We start from the raw sequence: 18,447 nt of genomic DNA, 5'->3' as shown, positions 1-18,447 counted from the left end.
ATCAGGACGGTCGCCGGTTGATAGCGGCAGAGTTTAAACCTCCCTCGAGGTTGAGCCAGCTGGGACTCACCTCGCCATCAGGACAATCCCGTGTACCATCAAACAGTGGGATTGATTGATCCTTGTTGTACACCTTCACTTCCATAGTATATTCGCGCCCCAGGCTTCAGTGGTGCCATATCCCCCCAATCCCCACCTGTGCAGTCCGAAATGAATCCATCACCAGCACTGCTCACGGGCTTACGGCTGTCAGTATCAGACAGTTTCGCGTTCCCCCCAATCGATTCGCTCTCGCTGAAATACTCTATTCCCGGCTCATATATATTCGCAAGAGCCTTCGGTCGTGGTCCTTCATTCGCTCCCTGTCGGTCTTACTGCCCAGGCGACCTTCCGGGCCACCCTTCGCGTGTCTTATCATGCCAACACTTGACTTATCCCCCCTGTATGTGTCAAGGTCTACAAATTATTATCCTATGAGTCTAACCTCGTGCTATAGGTCCGGTCCGCTCGTAAGTTCAAACCACACGACATTTAGGCGTATTCTCCAACGTTGGGCAGATGCTGGCGTTCATGATCAGTTACATGTTATACGGTGTTTCCATGGTTCAAATATGTGAGTCGCGTCTTAAACACTACAAGCCACTTTCAAACCAATTTCTTCAGTTTTCTACCACGTCCATTATCCGAAGGATAAACTACAATTAAAGATCCTGGGTGCATATCTTAGAGAAAAGCATCCTCCCAGAGCGACCTTCTGATGCTTCCTTTGTAGTCTGGCTTGTATTCATACTGGAAACCGCCACGACGATTGTCATTGGCATCCTCGGGTGGTCCATGTTCGGCAAAGGCTTTGGGAATCCCTTGAGCTTGATGGACGTGGATCCTACCATGGCGGCACTGCCGTTCATCAACGGAATAGGTGCATACTTTGCTTACCGCTCTATTTTGCCACTTCTGAGGACCTGTTAGTCGCATCGATTGTTCAAAACTTTCTGTCTTGGCGGATTTACAAACTCACGTCGATAATATGGCTGCCCGCTATCATATCCGTTGTGCGTAATACGTGTAGTTCCTCCGTTGTCTGTGAGGTCTTACCTGCCCACAGATTTCCCTAGTCGGGTGTGGCTTTTCCTTCTTCTACGGTGCAAGAGTTCGTGGGATCAACATCAATCTAGTCGGAATGTTATTGACAATCCGTTTTTAGATCCTACAATTAGGACTGCACTTCGAGTCCACGTTTGTAGTGGCTACATATGTGGACGTGAGAAGCGCGACATAAACACTCGTGAAACGCGTAGCTCACTTCGCCCCTTCTCATAGATCTGGATAACTTGTTCTGCGGTAAGCGATGTACTTGCGACTACAGCTATGGTGACGATCGTATGTATTCGCGCCGAAAGTATATATCAGATGATCTAAATGCTCTTCCAGCTCCTCAGATCCAGCTCCAGTACCATCTTCAAGACACGAAACGCAATAATATCAAACCTTGTCAAGTTCACTGTGGAGACTGGCCTCATCACCGCAATATGGGCCGTTGTCCAACTCGTTCTGTGGTTGAAGATCCCACGACAGAACTTTCACTACATCTTGTGAGTAGTCGTCTTGCCAGAGATTCTCGTGTGGTATACTGATGCCGTGGCAACTAGTTACTTCGGTATTGCACGATTGTAGGAGCTACTCGATTAGTCCTAACAATCTGAGGTGTTCATTGAATTTCGATGCAGATACTCGAACTGGCTACTCGCTACCCTTAATTCTCGCCTATACATTGCCTCGTCGGGACAAGTAATCACTATTGGTACCCAGCCCCCGGCGCGGCCAACCTTCTGGACGGATCTCCCAAGGATTCGGCCTGTGGACGATAGTTGGCCTGATATGGATATGCGCCATCTAGGTCCAGTGGTTCGGGTAATGACGACGAAGGAAATCAAAGATGATTTTCAAATGAATGTTATATCTGTGAGTGGAGAAAAGCTTCACTGTTTTCCCGTTCTGATGGTGGAAATTAGATAGGTCCCTCAGAGCGGACCGACAATAGCACTATATATGTCTGACGCTGTATATTGTATTTACATAGTGCATGTAGTAAGTTATGAACTATCTACTTTTTCGTGGGGCATGAAGCACTTCTTTCCATTGTACACTTCGTTGGATACCCCTCTGAATAGCCGCCGGGCTGCTCATCTTCTCAAGCCACCATTGAGTCCGCCAATCCACCACTCACTCGCGTCTACCTTGTTTCGCTGTCCACGAAGAGCCCGACATGTACATACGCCAGACAACTAGCGAGTGCCGTCTTGTCCCAGAAAGCCATCCCGTTCCTGGTGTCCGTGTGAACGATGTTCATTTCAAATCCACGGCAGAATCTCAGATACAGCGTGGCTCTTGCTAATGGGACTCTCAAAGCACTAATCAACTCATACAGCGTAAAGCGGACGAAGTCACATCCAGCATCGATTGGTATGTCCGAAACCCCTGGACTTGTATGTCTAACTTCTTTGGGCTAGGGTGGCTATTGTATAAAAATATACTTATGAATAGAAAGCTTCACCTACGACCAGAACATCTCGGCATCAGTGATGGTGGGACCCCACTTTCTGCCTGGCTCCACGTTCAAGCGCGATATTGTCGTATCAGCAAGGCACCGGTTCTGATTCTGACGAGTTGTCGCAGGAGCATTCAGAAATTCTGTCGCTGTCTCTCTCTCACACAGTTCTACCTCATCGAAGATTTTAGTGTCGAACCTGTTAGATGATGGACGTGTTAACAGAATCTGATTCTGCTGTCATTTTGGAGCTATCAGACCGACTCGGAGAGATATTGCCCTCATCCAAAAATCTCATTTTCACTATCCACAACACCCATGCATCCAACCAGCGATATGACAGACGGGACATGTCTACGAGGTATGTTGTCTATTTGTCGTTGATGTCAGTCCCTGCAGGATTGTCCTAGCTTGTAGCGACTAGAGGGCATTCAAACTCGTGTGAGGTAGGTTGTTGACTAGCTTTATTCTGTTCTGCATTCTCCTCAACAACACCCAATCAGTGTATCAACTTTCACATAGAAGATTTCAGACGACCTATTTAAACATTTTGACCATGCTTCTCTTGTAGGTCACCCCCAGCTCAACATATGTTCGATCCTGCTCCCCCTCCGACTGAGCTAGGTACCATAACGAATTTCTCCCCGATGTGCGTAATGATGTTGCCGTAGGTCGCGATTGCATATAGCTAACTGATCCGTATAGCTCAGGGCCACTGGTAAGTGCTTATTGCATGCCCAACGCACATGTCAAAGACCCTTGGGCAGGTGCTAGCGTTCATGCTCAGCTATATGTTCTATGGTGTCTCTATCGTTCAGATCTGTGAGTCACCTCTGCTGGGAGCACACCTCTAGTCTTACCGTCTACTAGTTTTCTATCATGTCCACTATCCGAAGGACACGTTTCAAGTGAAGGTCCTTGGTATGTGCTTACCTACATACGTCTGTGTAGCAGGTCCTGATAATGTTCAGCTTGGTTCGTCTTTATTTTAGAAACTGCCACGACGGTCATCACTGGTGTCCTTGCCTGGTCTATGTTCGGCAGTGGCTTCGATAATCCATTGAGCTTTAGGGAAATTGATCCTGTCATGGCAACTTTTCCATTTATCAACGGAATACGTGGGCGGCTTTTCTCTGTCTCTTCTCTAGTTGCTCAATTCAATTCACTAGTCGCGTCTATCGTTCAAAATCTCCTTTCGTGGCGGATCCATAAGCTTACCTCCGTGATATGGCTGCCCGCTATCATATCCTGCGTACGTGTGCTTCTGTCAATTTGAGATTATTGACATGACTATCTCGTCTACACAGACATCCCTAGCTGGATGTTTCTTTTCCTTTTTCTACGGCATCAGAGTACGTCGGCGGAGTATAGATCTGTCCTGAATGATCGTCCTAATCGAAAGTACCCTAGATCTGCCAGATAGGCCTGCACTTTGACTCGCCAATTAAGGTGTCCAAGTACGTCGATGTGAGCTGTGAACGGTTCCTACCACTTTCAAGTTGTTGCTTACCGCCCCCTAGGCCTGGATAGCATGTTCTGCGACGAGCGATATATTTGCTACTACAGCTTTGGTTACAATTGTACGTGGCTCTGTGTCATTGTTCATCAGCATTGAGGTCGACTGCTGGTCAGCTACTTAGATCCGCCTCCAAGAGTGGTTTCAAAACCTCAAACAAGATAATAGTAGCACTCGTCAAGTTCACTATAGAGACTGGGCTCATCACCGCAACATGGGCTGTCATTCAACTCATTCTATGGGTAAAGATGCCGCTTCTAAACTACCACTATATATTGTATGTGTTCATGTTCATTTGGTTACTCCGAGCAGACTACTCAACTCGCGGCAATTAGCTTCCTTGGCATCGCACGCTTGTGATACCTTTTGCTTTTTAGCCTGAAGATCATGGACGTTAACATTGATGCAGATATTCCAATTGGCTTCTCGTCACCCTTAACTCCCGCCACTATATTGCCTCCTCCGGCCAAGTGATCACATCTGGCCACACCTTCCTGCGCCCCGGACCCCTTCGCCGTACAGACCTTGCCAGAATTGATGTTGCTGACGGGCGGTCCATCGTCCATCATTTGGGTACTGGAGTGCATGTGTCAACAACAACGGAAGTCAAGGAAGATCGCGAAATGGACATCACATCTGTAGGTGCAAAGCAACCCTCCCCTGCCGGATCCTAACAATGACAACTAGATATTGCCTCCCTCTGAGATGACCGATGCTAGCATTTAGAGACATGCGTACACTGTCACATCATATCCACTCTATTCTATGTCTGATGGGCGGTATGACTACGTTCTGAAAGTTCAAAGTGCCGTAGCACTGTCGCAGGTTTCCAGAAACTCGATGTAACAAGAATGATGGACTCTACCTGAAAAATTGCTACTTCATGCAAAGAGTCCTTGTGTATGTTAAAACTTAAGACGTCGATCTGCTCCATGCGTTGAGACAGTGAATTATGAACCTACCTTGTGTGAATGTGTTGGCTACAACGTCTACCTACTAACTACATGCCTGCTAAATCTCCTCATCTCCTCACCAATACCTCAAGCGGTGTGGTAAAATCCGTCCCTATACCAGTCCGATGCCTTCTCTCCCTCTGCAACCCTTCCCAGCTTCTCTGCACTCAATGCTGCGACTCGAATGAACAGCGACCCGTCCAACTTCTCCGCTCCAGCCAGCTTCGTACGTGCAAAGTCCTCTTGGCCAGCCGCACGCCCCCCATACAGCGTCGAATAATGTGCGAGCGCGCGTTGTAGTTTGGCGATATGATTGTCAGGATGGATGAGCGTGCTGTTGATGATGGGAAGCCACGGGTTGGGCGGAGCCGCAGTACTGGTTGTCGCGTCGAAAGTGAGCGCGTCGGAGGATACGGCGCTCATTTGCGAGGAAGTCGGTATGTCAGTAGCGAAGAATCCGGCGATGTCCAAAGGCGGCCGGCCTCTAGCGACCCACCACATCAAAGCGAACGTACAATACGACTCCAGGAGCTTCTTCAACGACGCCGTGCTTAAGTGGTTAACGTAAGACGACAAAAACAACGAAGATGTCACTAGATGCATGCTAACAAGCCGTCAGAAAAGGATTCTGCTGCAGATTCGATAGGTGGAATAATCACTAGAAGAAATCTGCTTCGAATCCCGCGTCCCTCTTCCAACCACCAACGCCATAAATGAGTGTGACGAGCCAGACGAGCTCTTCTAATTTCTTCTGAACGTCTGCGGTCGAGGCGGTGTCGACTACCCATCTCTTCGCGTATGCTAAAACAGCCACTTGGTGGTCGAAGTAGGTGTGATACAGGATGGCCATGCTTTCTGGGTCAGGGTTTACTATCCGCGCGAAATTAGAGTCGATAGCCATGTCCGCGAGAATGTCGAAGATATGTTGTCCCGAGGAATACTCAGATGACTTGACGGGGGACCCTTCGGCCCACAAAGACGGAGGTGTCATTGCAGGCCAAAGGGCTTGATGGATGGCCGCTTGGGCCAAACCTAGGAACGATAGGATGTCAGCCACTTGTGTCATATGGGAAACGGGGATCGAACCTTCAACAAGCATGCCCGGCAGTCCGAATTCTAATCCGTAGCCAATGTGAATCATGGGATGATACAACGAGTCCATCAAACGATTCAACATCAAACGGCTGTCATGGCCATCGTTGGGGAAGTTGGCCTCTTGGGCGAAGAAGTACTCCTCCAAGACGCTGGAAATGCCTTGTTGTTCCAGGGCGCGCCGGAAGAACTCCATGTACGAATTATAGTACTTGTCGTCTCCCAAATGGGCGTAGAAGTTGTCTTTCGTGATGGGCTCCGGTGATTTGAACGCCTCCCGCTGTTCGTTTGACTTGTAGGCAGCCTGGATCAACTGCGCGTTGGCACCGAGTGCCCAAGTAGCAAGGACATGGTGGCTAGCATGGCTGCATGGCGAAGTATTACTAAAGTTTGGTCTGGACATCAGTGAATCGAGTACATACTTGTGAAACCCCTCTTCGTTAAAGTAGACATGCCACTTGTTGTGGTTGTCCTGAAGAACCCGTTGCAAGGTCTTGGTAGAATCAGAAGTTACACCAGCCCATAACGAGGGCGAAAGCTTGCTACGAAAGACAGAAGGAGCGGGGAACAACCTCTGCGACAGAGCCGTCAAGGCCGCGCGAGCGGGCGCCATCGCTTTGGGGAAAGAAAAAAGAAGGAAAGAGAGAGTAGGGGGAGGGGGTGAGTCGGAAGGAAGGAGGGGTGAGGTCTGTCCGTGGCATGTCCAGGCTCTTTTGAATGAAATTCTGAGCTGACGCGGTCGGCCGGCGGGACAAGCGCTCGAAATCAGTGATCGATCGTCGGCAAGGTGGTATTGTGACGCACCATCCCGACGGCTCGTGACTGTCACTTCCTGTTTTCCTTCATCACGTGGATTTTCTGCCCCCAACGCTCATCATCCGCCGCCGCGACCACGCCTCAAATCCAAGTACGCTACTGTTCCGATACTTGACTTGCGGGAGACGACTAGGCTCAGAACAACTTCCAATTTACCCTTTCCCTTCGCTGGGCAATTTCTTGGAATTCATTGCGACAATGGCCGGATGCTCTCCACGACAAGCAGGCCGCACGCTGCTGCAAGCGTTTCTCGCAGCAGTGGGACGGTTGGATAAGTCGCTGAATCCCAAAGATACCATTCTGAAACTACGACAACACGTCTTTACCTGGACGGACTTGATCCACGTCTTCCATCTCGTAGTTGCGGGATTTTGGTTGACGATCATGCAATCACCAGGATTCCCCTTGAAGCTGTTGATCCCCGTATTGTACTTCATTGCAATCCTCATTCCTTTGACTTCCCAGTTTTTCATTCCTGCGACGCCGATATTTGCGTATTTGCTCTCATTTTACACGTCGCGGTTCATTCCAACGGATTGGCGACCGTCCATCTCGGTTTCTCTGCTCCCCACTCTCGAGTCCGTTCTGTACGGCGCAAATATCTCCGACATCCTCACACGCTTCACACACCCCGTCCTCGACGTAATCGCGTGGTTCCCGTACGGTGTAGGCCACTTCGTTTTCCCATTTTTTGTCGCAGCCTTTCTGTGGCTCTTTCGCTCGAAAGAAGCCCTCCATTTCTTCGGGAAATCATTCGGATACCTCAACTTCCTCGGTGTATGGATTCAAATCATTCTTCCCTGCGCAGCTCCGTGGTACGAGCTCATTCATGGGCTCACACCAGCCGACTACTCGATGAAAGGCTCCCCCGGCGGCCTAGCACGCATCGACGCACTTTTCCATGGGAATGGCTACACCGTGGCGTTCTCCAACTCGCCAGTCGTATTTGGAGCCTTCCCGTCTCTGCACTCCGCCTGCGCCACCATGGAAGCCTTCTACATCTCCCACTTCTTCCCGCAGTACACCCGCTATGCCTGGACATACGCCGGGGTCCTGTATTGGGCAACGATGTATCTCACGCACCACTACCTCATTGATGTTGTCGGCGGCGCGTGCTTGGCCACCGCCTTTTTCTACCTCTTCCTTCCTGAGACTCTCAAAGGCCCCGGCGCCACCGCACCTCCCGGAGGTCTCCCGGCACGTTCTCAGCGCAACAAGTACGAAATCTACGACCTAGAGATCCCTCGCCGTAACGCCAATGGCATCGTGGATGCGGCCGATTTTGATTTGGACGAAGAAAGCGACCACGAGTCTGACGATGAAGAAGTTGATATCACATATCGCTCGCCGAAGCCTGACTTTGATGTCCCTAGCTCTGCCACGCCTTTCGCCCGAGGGCCAAACGGCAGTGCTACTGGTGGAAAGTTCAAGCCAGGGAACGTTAGGGGGCATCGACACACTGCTAGCATCGCGAGTTTAATCAGGGGGGATGAGAGAACCGAAGAAGGATGGAGCCCGAGGCCCGGGGTTGGCTTCGTGGTTCCTGGATCACCTTTGAGGAGCGAGTCCAGGGTGGGTAGGGATATGGAAACTGGGCGGTAGTCGCGGGTTCTAGAGGGCAGAATTGGCGATGTACGGACACGGAGAGAAGACTGTTTACGTGCGTGATTGCTTCGAATCCTATTGTCCGTACCATTTTTGCATAGAGGATGTCTCTCACTAGGATCATAATTTATTCACGCCATGGGTTACTTGCCGGTAGTTTCGTGAGCTTCCCCATGGCGGCTGCACACGCGCCGTGATGTACTCCCACTTCCCCCACATCTACCATGGGAACCAGAATCCAGAAGCTCCGCGTACGAGGAGGGAGCCTATACGTGTTCGTTGTTGCTGAGCTCTGGCCACTCTAATCTCAACGATCAATCGCGTTTCTCCGCGGCTACATCGGAAGGAAATACGAATTGGCCTCAACATGACTCGCTGACTCGTTATCCTAGGACGTGCTGCGCCTCATTCAGTCCTCTGACATACATTCTTCCCAGGTGAGGCTAAAGATCCGTGTACCCGTGTCCTCAGTCAGCTTGCCCAAATCTTGCCAATGCATTGTCTCAGTGCGTAAGCTTCTTGTGATGGGAGTTGCTCTCACCACAAGTCCCGTGATACTTCAACGTCATACGGTATGGATCAAGAAGAAGTAGCCTAACAGGTATATAAGCTCCTCGTTATTGACTTTCATTCAGCAATCGACTGAAATGTCCACCTCTACCTTCGAGCTCTTCCCCGACCCGGCCCCCGCCCCGTCGCCAATCTCGCCTTTCCGATGGGCTGGGATTTCGCCCCAGACAACCGCCGCATTGCGCGAGACTCTGCAAGCTAATCATGAGAAATGGCACCTATTCTTCAACGATCGACGGTTCCACAAGTGAGCTATGATGTCTTATTTGCTGTCTATAATCGATAACATATTATCTCTGCCATCAGTCACGGCGCGCACGCTATTATAGCCGCTTGGGCACTTGGCGCAGACGCTGACATCATTCGCGCGGTGTATCAACATTCGGCGGATTACCAGCGTCCGGCGTTCAAGTCGCCCGCCCCAATCACTGCTCAGAACTTCAATGAGCATCTCGGAAAAGTGGAGTGAGTTCCGTGTTACAGTCAACGTTTACTCGAAGAATTGACCATTGGCATAGGTATTATAGCTCCTACTTGGAATTCTTCAAGGGAGAAGTCCAGGCGAAGGGCTTTTCCTCCGTTTTGGAAGAATATGTCTTCGCCGAAAAGTCCAACTTCGCTGGCGGCGCTCAGCCTCAGATGCTGAACCGCTTTATGTCTGGAGTCATTCACCCACTTATCTACATGGGATACGGTGCTGAATTCGGCCTTCCTGGTATGATCATAGAAGGTTTGTTGGTCCGCTGACGAGTGATGGCACACTTCATATTGATTTGTCTGGCTACTCAAAGGTCTGGCCCAAACTGCAGTTCACGAAGTCGAAGCCACGAAGCTCATCCCACCATCGGCATTCTCCCCCGCGACGTCAGAGCATAATCTCATTACGCGCCTGGCGTCCGTGCTGGTTCTGGACAATCTGCCTGTTTCCAAAGCCTCCACCACGCCCGGCGTCCACGCCTTCACCATCGTCGCTCGCCTCCTCAAAGACCCGAAGTTCGATGTGAAGAAGATTGGCAAGAGCAGTGACTTCGGGTATCTGGTGGATAACCTGGGCGAGCCACTCTTAAAAGTCCTCGACGACTGGGTTGTGGACGCTTCGGATCCCAAAGTAGTGGAGAAGAAAATCGAAGAGATAATCTTCACGAATGTCTTGCTGTACGCTGTCCCCGGTTGGAAGGAAGGACAAGACTTTAAGGCCAATTTCTTCACGTACGTGTTCCCATCACGATTGCCATCAATCCTGCAGCTGACTGCCTTCACTATCTAGAATGCACCTTGTGACCTCAGCCCTATTCTTGCCCTCTCTGGTGCCGTATCTTAGGCCTGCGTCCCAGGGACTCCTCCTCAAATCCTATTTCGCCTTCTCACTCGCGTGGTACCTCTCTCAAGGAGCCCCAGCGCTCGATATCCCAGGATTCTTTGCTGCGGATACCCTCCATCCTTCACAGCCTGGAACACGACCTACCCCATGGGAGGGCGCTCTTGGATCACCTGCAGCAGCAAGTAACCCCAATCCATGGTTCCCTATTATCCAGAACAGCATCATCTCCCCCGATGAACATGTGCCTAAGATCCAACGCGCGCTCGCGCATTACTCAGCAATCTACGGATCTCGACGTGCTGGAGAAGGGGATCTGAAGGATACGGAGCTTGAGGACGCTGATAAAGTGGACGGATCGTTGTTCATTCGCGCGGCTGGGTTAACGGACAAGCGCATGGGGAGGATACACAGTGGAGAGAAGGCTAACGACTTCTGGGATCGTGAATTCTGAATATCAAAGGTAATATCCTAAACTGTACGACACGAGAGGCCTCAGTCTATTCAAATGATCATATGAATGTTAGTATACGTGGTGCTTTTCGTGGTTGCGTCTGCCCTCTCGTATGATCAAGTTTACCAGCAGAAAGAAGACATTCATAAATCAGGACTGAGAAAGCTGAATGCTGGCCGTCCTCGCCAGGAAAATTCCTGCATGTTCCATTGAGCTGCATAGAGACCAGCATGCGTTGCAAAGCCCAAATCATAAATTCATGGCCGAACATTTCCTACATGTTCAAGCACTGTACGAGGCTATTCAAGATCGCGTGATCCGAGTCGGATGTAGCGACCTTGGGCTTTACCGGACTGCTACTTGACATGTACCTTTACTCGACACACTTCTTTTATTCTTTGCAGCCATACCCTTTGCCCTGAACTTTTAGTATATAAGACCTATGTATTTACTCAGTACCGGGCGGCTTAGTTGGAACCCTCCCACTTTCGCTGCCGTGTTTGGCGACCATTCTCGCTCGCGCCGACCACTTTATACAAACAATCACCATGAAGCTTAGTGCTGCCTTTGGCTTTCTAACGGACTTTCGGTATGCACTGCAGGCCTCCCTGCCCGGTACACTCAAAGCAGTAATATCCTCGCCTTCCCTGCTCCTGAAGCCAGCGCTCGTGTCGCGTATTGTCATGTCCTATGTCTGGGGGCTGTTTGCTAACGGAATCGACGGGAACAGTCGTGAAATCAAGATTGGATTGATAACCCAGGATGCTCATGGATTAGTGCTGGATATTGGTGCTGGTGCGCACAATATTACTTGAATGACACAACGTCTTAAATTTCAATCCGCAGGTCACGGTCATACAGCTAACTACTTGGACCACGATAAAGTCTCTAAATACGTCGCTTTGGAACCCAACGTGTTGATGCATCCGCAAATTCGCGCGACGGCAAAGGCAGCAGGATTCGAAGAAGCTGATGGCACGTTGGTCATCTTATCTTGTGGCGCGGAAGACACAGAAACCATCCTCTCGACTGTCGGCGCAGTGGACACCATTGTCTCCGTCCTGACTCTGTGCAGTATACCCAGCCCGGAACTCACTATTTCCACGCTAGTCAGAGACGTCCTTCAGCCCGGAGGAGTCCTCCTGTACTTCGAGCATGTACGAAGCCCTCGTGATGATGTCGCGTGGTGGCAGAAGCTTTGGACTCCCTTGTGGCAGCTCGCTTTCGACGGCTGCAAACTCGATCGCCCCACTCATCTTTGGATAGAAGGCGCGCTGAATACTAAGGGGGAGAAGATTTGGAAGGAGGGTCGGAGGTGGGGAGTCAAGGGCGAGCCGGAGGAACACCTCTGGTGGCACCAAGCAGGAAGATATGTGAAGGTATCATGAGCCGTGGTGAGTAATTGGAGCTATTAGTACTGAGATACGATTTGAGCTGTGCATTTCTCAAGTACATGTTAGTTGTTTCTTCGTATCAAAGTAGCTGTTAGTGCCAGATCTTGGTGATTGCTATATAGGGTGGACGACGGCAGCTCCGCCGTGCTCGTGCACGCCTGTGCGTACATTCCACTCCTCTCGGGCTGTCTCCGTCTCGACCAGGACATTCCTTTCTCCCTCTACTGGTCGGGATTCAACACAGCAGTTTTTTTGTGGCGGGATCGACAAGGAGCTCAGCGGTTGGTTTAGACTAAATGGACGATCAATCAGTATTTAGGATACGACGATCCTCAACTCACCCTGAGGAGTATCGTTGGCAGTGATTGGGGATTGCGAAGTACCGTAGAGGGCTTTTATGCCAGTGGCCATGTTGCTAACTGGAGGGGTGGGTATGATGAATCCTTGGTACAGCGACAACTAAGCAATACGGGATACAGGTTTACGCAGACTTCCGGAGGGATCAGATGATCAGCCTTGAGGTGCATCGCAATGTTCATTGAACGGTAAACAACGAATAGTTTATAAACGCGCATTGCAGAGTCGATAATATGCAAGGAAATGGTCCGTATGTCTATCAGAGATTAGATATCATCACCGTCTGGGTAACTGTAGGCATGGAGTGCATATGGTAGGCACCACCATCATAATCTCGATCCTGATAAGGGATAAATCAGGGTATGAGGCATCAGATACAGTGCATAGGTACCTGCGACTCTGCGTCAATCTGTTTGGCGCTCATGACTGTCTGCTTGGTGGGCAGGCGACCTTGTGAGAGGTTGGTGAAACTCGTCGTGCTTACGCCAATGCGGTCTTTGAGTTGTTCCCGCGAATTTAGCCTGCGTCGAATTCCCGTTTAGTGCCTATTATGTGCTAGGGGCGTGTGTAGATCAACTTACATAGCAACTGCAGGCTATTCTCAATGATTCAGTAGACCAAAGGGATCAGAAGAGGCTCACAGAAAGTATTCGCGTAGAGTTTCGTAACATTGACATGGAACGCCATCCTATGAAAACGTTCAGGCCTCTGGAACGTTTGTCGTGTCGCTGACGAGACGTACCAGGCCAAGTTTGCTGGGGCAGCGTAGAACGTTATCAGTAAGAGCGTCTGAATCAAAGTCACAAGGACGCCACGATGAACAACAAAACGAATCAGAGATTTAAGGAGACTATGAGTTCTGTATGTATCCTTTAGTCAATGGTAGTAGGTGGGCCGCTGTGAGGACGTACGAGCTCATGCCAGTCCCAGCGTTGGAGAGCAACTTGCACATTGCTACGGTAGCAACGATGTCTGTGAGAGCCCCGAACCCCTTGGCTAACCCAAAGAATAGCTAGACGGACGAAGTGTCGGATGGCGAGTATTCATTGGTGTGGATGAAGATGGCTTACCTCGAAATGACGGTGGCGGTCTCCCAGTACGTTGTGGTGGAAAACAAACATAACACTGGTGCACGCTAACTCTGGAATTAAAATTTGATCAGTTCTAAAGGAAGAATTCTTACCGACACCGAAGACTTGACAAACAAAGATGTCAACACCCCTTCCAACCTATTTGATAACGAAGCAACGTACCAAGTGCAAGGATTGCACATACAGCCTATCATCAAAGATAAATCGACCGACACAAAGAAAAGCGTTACGTGGTGTACTCACCACAAAAACGGGGACCATCCAACTTCCGCGACCCGTCCTAGTAACTATGCCGCAGTTTAGAGAACTGGGTCAGAGGTAGTACACGCGCCACTTGCCAGCATAGATTTGAGCAACGAAGTAGAATTGAGAACTAAGAAAGTTCAGTGGTTGAACCGGAGGCAACTTGGGAAACGCTTACATGAAGGTGATGATTGAAGAAAGCAGGCATTCTGCGGAGAGCTCTCTACAATCCGTTTATTTCGTACAGTAAGGCACTTCGGAGAACTGAACGAACGGTGTTATACTGGCCAGCGGTGCCAGAGAACCGAAATGCGGCACCTGTTGGAGAATTTCAGCGGGACTTGCCTCCTGGACGGCGAAGGCGAAGTACCAAGTAGTAATACACCGATTGAACGACGAGGGCGGATGACACAAAATCAAAGATTCTGTAAGTATGGTAAAAATCTGTTCGATTGATCGTGGCGGGGGGACATACACCATGGAAGCCGCCTGTGAGTAGTTTAGGAACCCGAAGGATACTACGAGAGGATTCACTCACAGTTACTTGGATAAAGGGACGGTCTGAGGGGTGAGGGAAATATGTGTAAGCTTGGAGAACGGTGATTCCCCCAAGCCTGAACATCCGTTTTCGTTGGCTCAGCTCAAGTTCGTCAGGGATTCGAGACGCAACTTACACCAACGAAATGACAGTGCCTAATAGAATTGAGCTTTCGATTGCAGAGGAACGGTAGCCAAGGCTCACCCCAGTAGACAGGGCCCAAAGTCGTGCTCATATCCAAGCCGTCGAAATCCATTGCAGAGCGCGAGAGAGGAAAAGAGGATAAGAAGCAGACGGCAAACCGAGCAAAAAGATAAGAGGACGGCGTATTTATATCTTATACATGTTGCAGTTCCTGTTCAACAAGGTCAGGGAAAGGTTGATCGAACGACCCGGACCCTAATGTCATTACCTTCCACTGCGAGAGGCCGGAAGTCTGATTGACGTCCTGGTTCTTCAAAAGGGACGGCAGTATCCAGGCGGTACCGAATTGGTGCCGCCCCGGAGGCTGAGATGGTACAGGAGGTAGAAGCGGGAAGATCGCATTTTTTATGTGAGGGCGAATAGGCTTCCGTAGCCTTCCATCGTATGTCTATTCCTCATCGGAGTTAGTACAGGATATATAAAGGCGATCATTCCATAAATGCCGTACTGGGCTGTAACTTCCGCAAACAGAGGCACGGAAACTGTGTGTAAATGATCCTACAGTGTGTTGCATAATAAACTGGACAACGCCGGATCTGAAAACTGTTTGTTTGAGTTTGCTCGTGACATGTCACGCATCAAGCGCCGGGATATTAGTAGTGATATCACCGTATCAGCTCGTACTCGTTATGGCACCTCACTTATCGAAAGATCTGCGTGAACACATTCTCGTTTGGCGGTATGAGCAGAAGAAAGAGGTGGAAGAAATAGCGCAGCTTGCTGGGTGCTCCAGAAGCACGGTTTATTCCGTCCTCCAACTTGATCGAGATTATGGCATCGTCAGTAACCCATTCGCGCGCCAGAGAGGACGCCATCGTGCCCTCGATATCAACGATTTGAACTACATATCCTCGCTTCTCGAAGCAAATCCTGCAATATATCTTGACGAGCTACAGGAACACCTTTCAACATACCGCGATATCGATGTTTCGCTGGCGACGATCTCTCGTAGCCTTCACAGGCTTTCGCTGACCCACAAACAAATTGCGAAGGCCGCCATTGAACGGAATGAGCTCCTTCGAGCAACGTGGCAAGGCGAATATGGTCACCTTCCAGCTACATACTTCGTCTGGCTAGATGAATCCAGTGTCGACGACAAAACTAACCAACGTACACACGGCTGGGCTGGGCTTGGTCGAGCCTGTGTTCGACGCGACACATTCATTCGTGGACAACGCTGCGGATGGCTAAGGACTTGTGTGCGTTCACAGCCGTCGCTGTTGAGCCCATTCATGGCGGCGACATCGAAAGGCACGAAATCAGGTAAGCGCCGGGGGAGCGTGATGATCCTGTCACAATCAAGCAAGAACAAACACATTTTCACGGGCGATCAGTCCAGTTTATTATGCAACGCACTGTAATCATCGCAGGTTTCCCCGCTTCATCCGTCACCATGCGAAGTGAGTGCTCATGGTGTAGGCCTCTGCAACGCAACAGTTGGATAGGACGTGCGAAGTGGCGGGGCTCCCGGTCCCGACCAGGCACCAACATACCTGTCGCTTCTCGACGCCCTTAAAGTCGGCATTTTAGATCTACCTCGTGCTAGCATATTCTTACCACCCACTGGCACTTAATTCTGAAAGTCGCCGTGTTCGCATCTTTTCATGGACACGGAAACAATCGCCGCCCTAGCTGCGAATTTGCCATCACAGCCCTAGTGCCTCTAAGCTTCATGCATCATGGTCGCGTGCTCATCGTGTGCCTATTGTAGTACGGTGTGTGAGCGACAAAATTCAATCAGAGTGGATCCAACCATTCTATCCAGCAGCTCCTCGTCGGCGATGAATTTTCCTAGGCCTGTGAAAACGGTGGTGGGTCCATGTCGTCAAATAGAGATTGCTATAATTGCGCCTACGAGTGCACAGAAGCATGTCAATAACAGATACGCGATGTCCTGCGTTGAACGTTCGTGTCCAATCGAGAGTAATAGCCGGTGGGATGCCCCTATTGCAACAACTCTCACGCCATCCCACGAGCGTCTTGCAAGTAAGCTGCACCTCACACGAAAGACGATCAATGGGCAAGGGTGTAGGTCCTGAAATTATATTAGAGGTCATCCATTCATCGCCCACATCTACGTTGATCACGATCTATTTGAAGATCCATAGTCTATCGGCAGAACGAAGCTGAAAAGGAAGAGTCAAGGAAAAGTTCCTTGCCTAGAGCGTGTGCAGTGGTTTACCCAAGCAGGTCACGGCTCAGGATAGCAGATGGATGGTGCCATACTTGCATCAGTGATACCATTCGTTGGTGATCGATTCGCAAGACTTTCCAATTGGCAATCCACGATATATAAAAGGGGGAAAGCACACAGTCAATTGAACTTTACCTTCGTAGCAAATCCCCCATACTATCAATGGCCGCTGCACACAAGTCTCTTCGTCTCGGTGACATCGCCCCCGATTTTGAGGCGGAGACCACCGCTGGGCCCATCAAGTTCCACGATTGGATTGGAGATTCATGGGTGAGCATCTTTACTTCCAATGGGCGAAGATGTCTTAATGATCCGACGATCTCCAGGCAGTTTTGTTCTCCCATCCAGGAGACTTCACCCCAGTCTGCACCACCGAGCTTGGAGAAGTTGCTCGCCGTGCCCCTGACTTCGCTGCTCGCAACGTCAAGGTGATCGGTATCTCAGCCAATGGTCTCGAGGAACACCACAAATGGGTGCAAGATATCAACGATTTTGGCTCCAAAACGGCTCCCACTGATGTCCAGTTCCCCATCGTAAGTGAACACTGAACACTTAGTTTGATCTCTGACGCACCGTTCACCGTGTTTCAGATCGCCGATGCTGACAGGAAGATCTCTACTTTGTATGACATGCTTGACTATCAAGATGCCACAAACAAAGACGCGAAGGGCTTGCCGTTCACTGTAAGTGTCGCAATAACGTAGATCAACTGGTTTCTTACCTGCTCTTCTCAGATCCGAACGGTCTTCGTCATTGACCCTAAGAAGGTCATTCGCCTAACACTTGCATACCCCGCATCCACTGGTCGTAACTTCGTACGTCCGTTATCAGGATATCTGCTTCATCAGCTTACATCTTCTATCTACAGGATGAAATCCTCCGAGTTATTGACTCCTTACAACTTGGTGACAAGCACCGTATCACTACCCCCGTCAACTGGAAGAAGGGCGATGACGTGATTGTCCACCCATCTGTTACCAACGAAGAAGCCAAAACTCTGTTCCCAGAGCACACTGTACACAAGGTATGATAAGAAGCGGTGTTTGTATACCCAGTCCAGATTGCTGACGACTTTATCTGGCAGCCGTACTTGCGCACCACTCCTTTCAAAGTCTAATCAAAGTCCAAGATATGTGAAGTACACGCTGCTGTTTATATGTATGTATATCATCATGGAAAATTCACTTGTTTACCATTCGTCAAACATGGGTCAATGATAAGGTTAAGCTTGAATGCAGACATACGGCTTCCTACGCCTTGATCTTGGCTGTGGCGCATTGAGCACGCAAATAGATACCGTATTGACGATTCAAATCCTGATGCTAGATACTATCAGCCTAATTGCGGTTTCGGTCTGAAGGGAGCCCTCCTGTCTTCTATCCCTATCCCCTATGAAACAGCTCCTGTCGACGCTGAGTGTAGGTTGACGACTTTGGCCCCAGTTTATATCTCAAGCACCTTGGTACATAGAAGATCGCAGAAATGCAACACCGTTTCAAAAATACCATCGACGAACGATCGGGCGAGAATCCAAAACGTGGTCATTGATGAGAC

General features: G+C 49.8%; 8 protein-coding genes across 8 annotated transcripts; 6 read left to right on the top strand and 2 right to left on the bottom strand.

Moving 5' to 3' along the window:
• Positions 1-416: 416 nt before the first annotated feature.
• On the top strand, positions 417-2,057 carry PC9H_002543 (uncharacterized protein; the record flags this gene model as incomplete). Its single annotated transcript, XM_036772179.1, has 13 exons — positions 417-442; positions 497-509; positions 559-613; positions 664-714; positions 773-919; positions 970-1,052; positions 1,106-1,150; positions 1,205-1,261; positions 1,321-1,380; positions 1,432-1,592; positions 1,650-1,670; positions 1,728-1,962; positions 2,013-2,057. The coding sequence occupies 13 exons, from the start codon at positions 417-419 to the stop codon at positions 2,055-2,057; spliced, it is 999 nt and encodes a 332-aa protein (XP_036625825.1).
• Positions 2,058-2,757: 700 nt separating this feature from the next.
• PC9H_002542 (uncharacterized protein) lies at positions 2,758-4,790 on the top strand (the record flags this gene model as incomplete). Its single annotated transcript, XM_036772178.1, has 14 exons — positions 2,758-2,909; positions 3,120-3,197; positions 3,254-3,266; positions 3,316-3,370; positions 3,419-3,469; positions 3,520-3,666; positions 3,718-3,800; positions 3,856-3,900; positions 3,959-4,015; positions 4,069-4,128; positions 4,181-4,306; positions 4,377-4,420; positions 4,474-4,702; positions 4,752-4,790. 14 exons carry the CDS (start codon positions 2,758-2,760, stop codon positions 4,788-4,790), a joined length of 1,179 nt encoding a protein of 392 aa, XP_036625824.1.
• Positions 4,791-5,104: 314 nt separating this feature from the next.
• Positions 5,105-6,722, bottom strand: PC9H_002541 (uncharacterized protein; the record flags this gene model as incomplete). Its single annotated transcript, XM_036772177.1, has 4 exons — positions 5,105-5,621; positions 5,677-6,049; positions 6,104-6,474; positions 6,532-6,722. The coding sequence occupies 4 exons, from the start codon at positions 6,720-6,722 to the stop codon at positions 5,105-5,107; spliced, it is 1,452 nt and encodes a 483-aa protein (XP_036625823.1).
• A 401-nt stretch (positions 6,723-7,123) lies between these two features.
• IPC1 (Aureobasidin resistance protein Aur1) lies at positions 7,124-8,527 on the top strand (the record flags this gene model as incomplete). The annotated part of the gene is made up of 1 exon (XM_036772176.1): positions 7,124-8,527. The coding sequence occupies one exon, from the start codon at positions 7,124-7,126 to the stop codon at positions 8,525-8,527; it is 1,404 nt and encodes a 467-aa protein (XP_036625822.1).
• Positions 8,528-9,177: 650 nt separating this feature from the next.
• PC9H_002539 (uncharacterized protein) lies at positions 9,178-10,872 on the top strand (the record flags this gene model as incomplete). The annotated part of the gene is made up of 5 exons (XM_036772175.1): positions 9,178-9,347; positions 9,407-9,565; positions 9,619-9,830; positions 9,892-10,309; positions 10,368-10,872. 5 exons carry the CDS (start codon positions 9,178-9,180, stop codon positions 10,870-10,872), a joined length of 1,464 nt encoding a protein of 487 aa, XP_036625821.1.
• A 548-nt stretch (positions 10,873-11,420) lies between these two features.
• Positions 11,421-12,260, top strand: PC9H_002538 (uncharacterized protein; the record flags this gene model as incomplete). Its single annotated transcript, XM_036772174.1, has 2 exons — positions 11,421-11,667; positions 11,719-12,260. 2 exons carry the CDS (start codon positions 11,421-11,423, stop codon positions 12,258-12,260), a joined length of 789 nt encoding a protein of 262 aa, XP_036625820.1.
• A 120-nt stretch (positions 12,261-12,380) lies between these two features.
• On the bottom strand, positions 12,381-14,751 carry PC9H_002537 (uncharacterized protein; the record flags this gene model as incomplete). Its single annotated transcript, XM_036772173.1, has 20 exons — positions 12,381-12,487; positions 12,608-12,725; positions 12,904-12,963; positions 13,015-13,144; positions 13,205-13,211; positions 13,265-13,311; positions 13,366-13,482; positions 13,535-13,635; positions 13,694-13,764; positions 13,807-13,818; positions 13,877-13,901; positions 13,958-13,994; positions 14,049-14,087; positions 14,136-14,180; positions 14,232-14,275; positions 14,328-14,382; positions 14,433-14,446; positions 14,496-14,571; positions 14,632-14,650; positions 14,700-14,751. 20 exons carry the CDS (start codon positions 14,749-14,751, stop codon positions 12,381-12,383), a joined length of 1,176 nt encoding a protein of 391 aa, XP_036625819.1.
• A 2,304-nt stretch (positions 14,752-17,055) lies between these two features.
• On the top strand, positions 17,056-18,010 carry PC9H_002536 (uncharacterized protein; the record flags this gene model as incomplete). The annotated part of the gene is made up of 6 exons (XM_036772172.1): positions 17,056-17,163; positions 17,220-17,426; positions 17,484-17,576; positions 17,628-17,708; positions 17,762-17,917; positions 17,978-18,010. 6 exons carry the CDS (start codon positions 17,056-17,058, stop codon positions 18,008-18,010), a joined length of 678 nt encoding a protein of 225 aa, XP_036625818.1.
• Between the last annotated feature and the right edge of the window lie 437 nt (positions 18,011-18,447).

This window comes from Pleurotus ostreatus (assembly GCF_014466165.1).
Source record: "Pleurotus ostreatus strain PC9 chromosome Unknown scaffold_11, whole genome shotgun sequence".
Taxonomy (NCBI): Eukaryota; Fungi; Basidiomycota; class Agaricomycetes; order Agaricales; family Pleurotaceae; genus Pleurotus; species Pleurotus ostreatus.
Note: the sequence above shows the minus strand (reverse complement) of the source record. Positions and strands in the feature narration are given on the sequence as shown.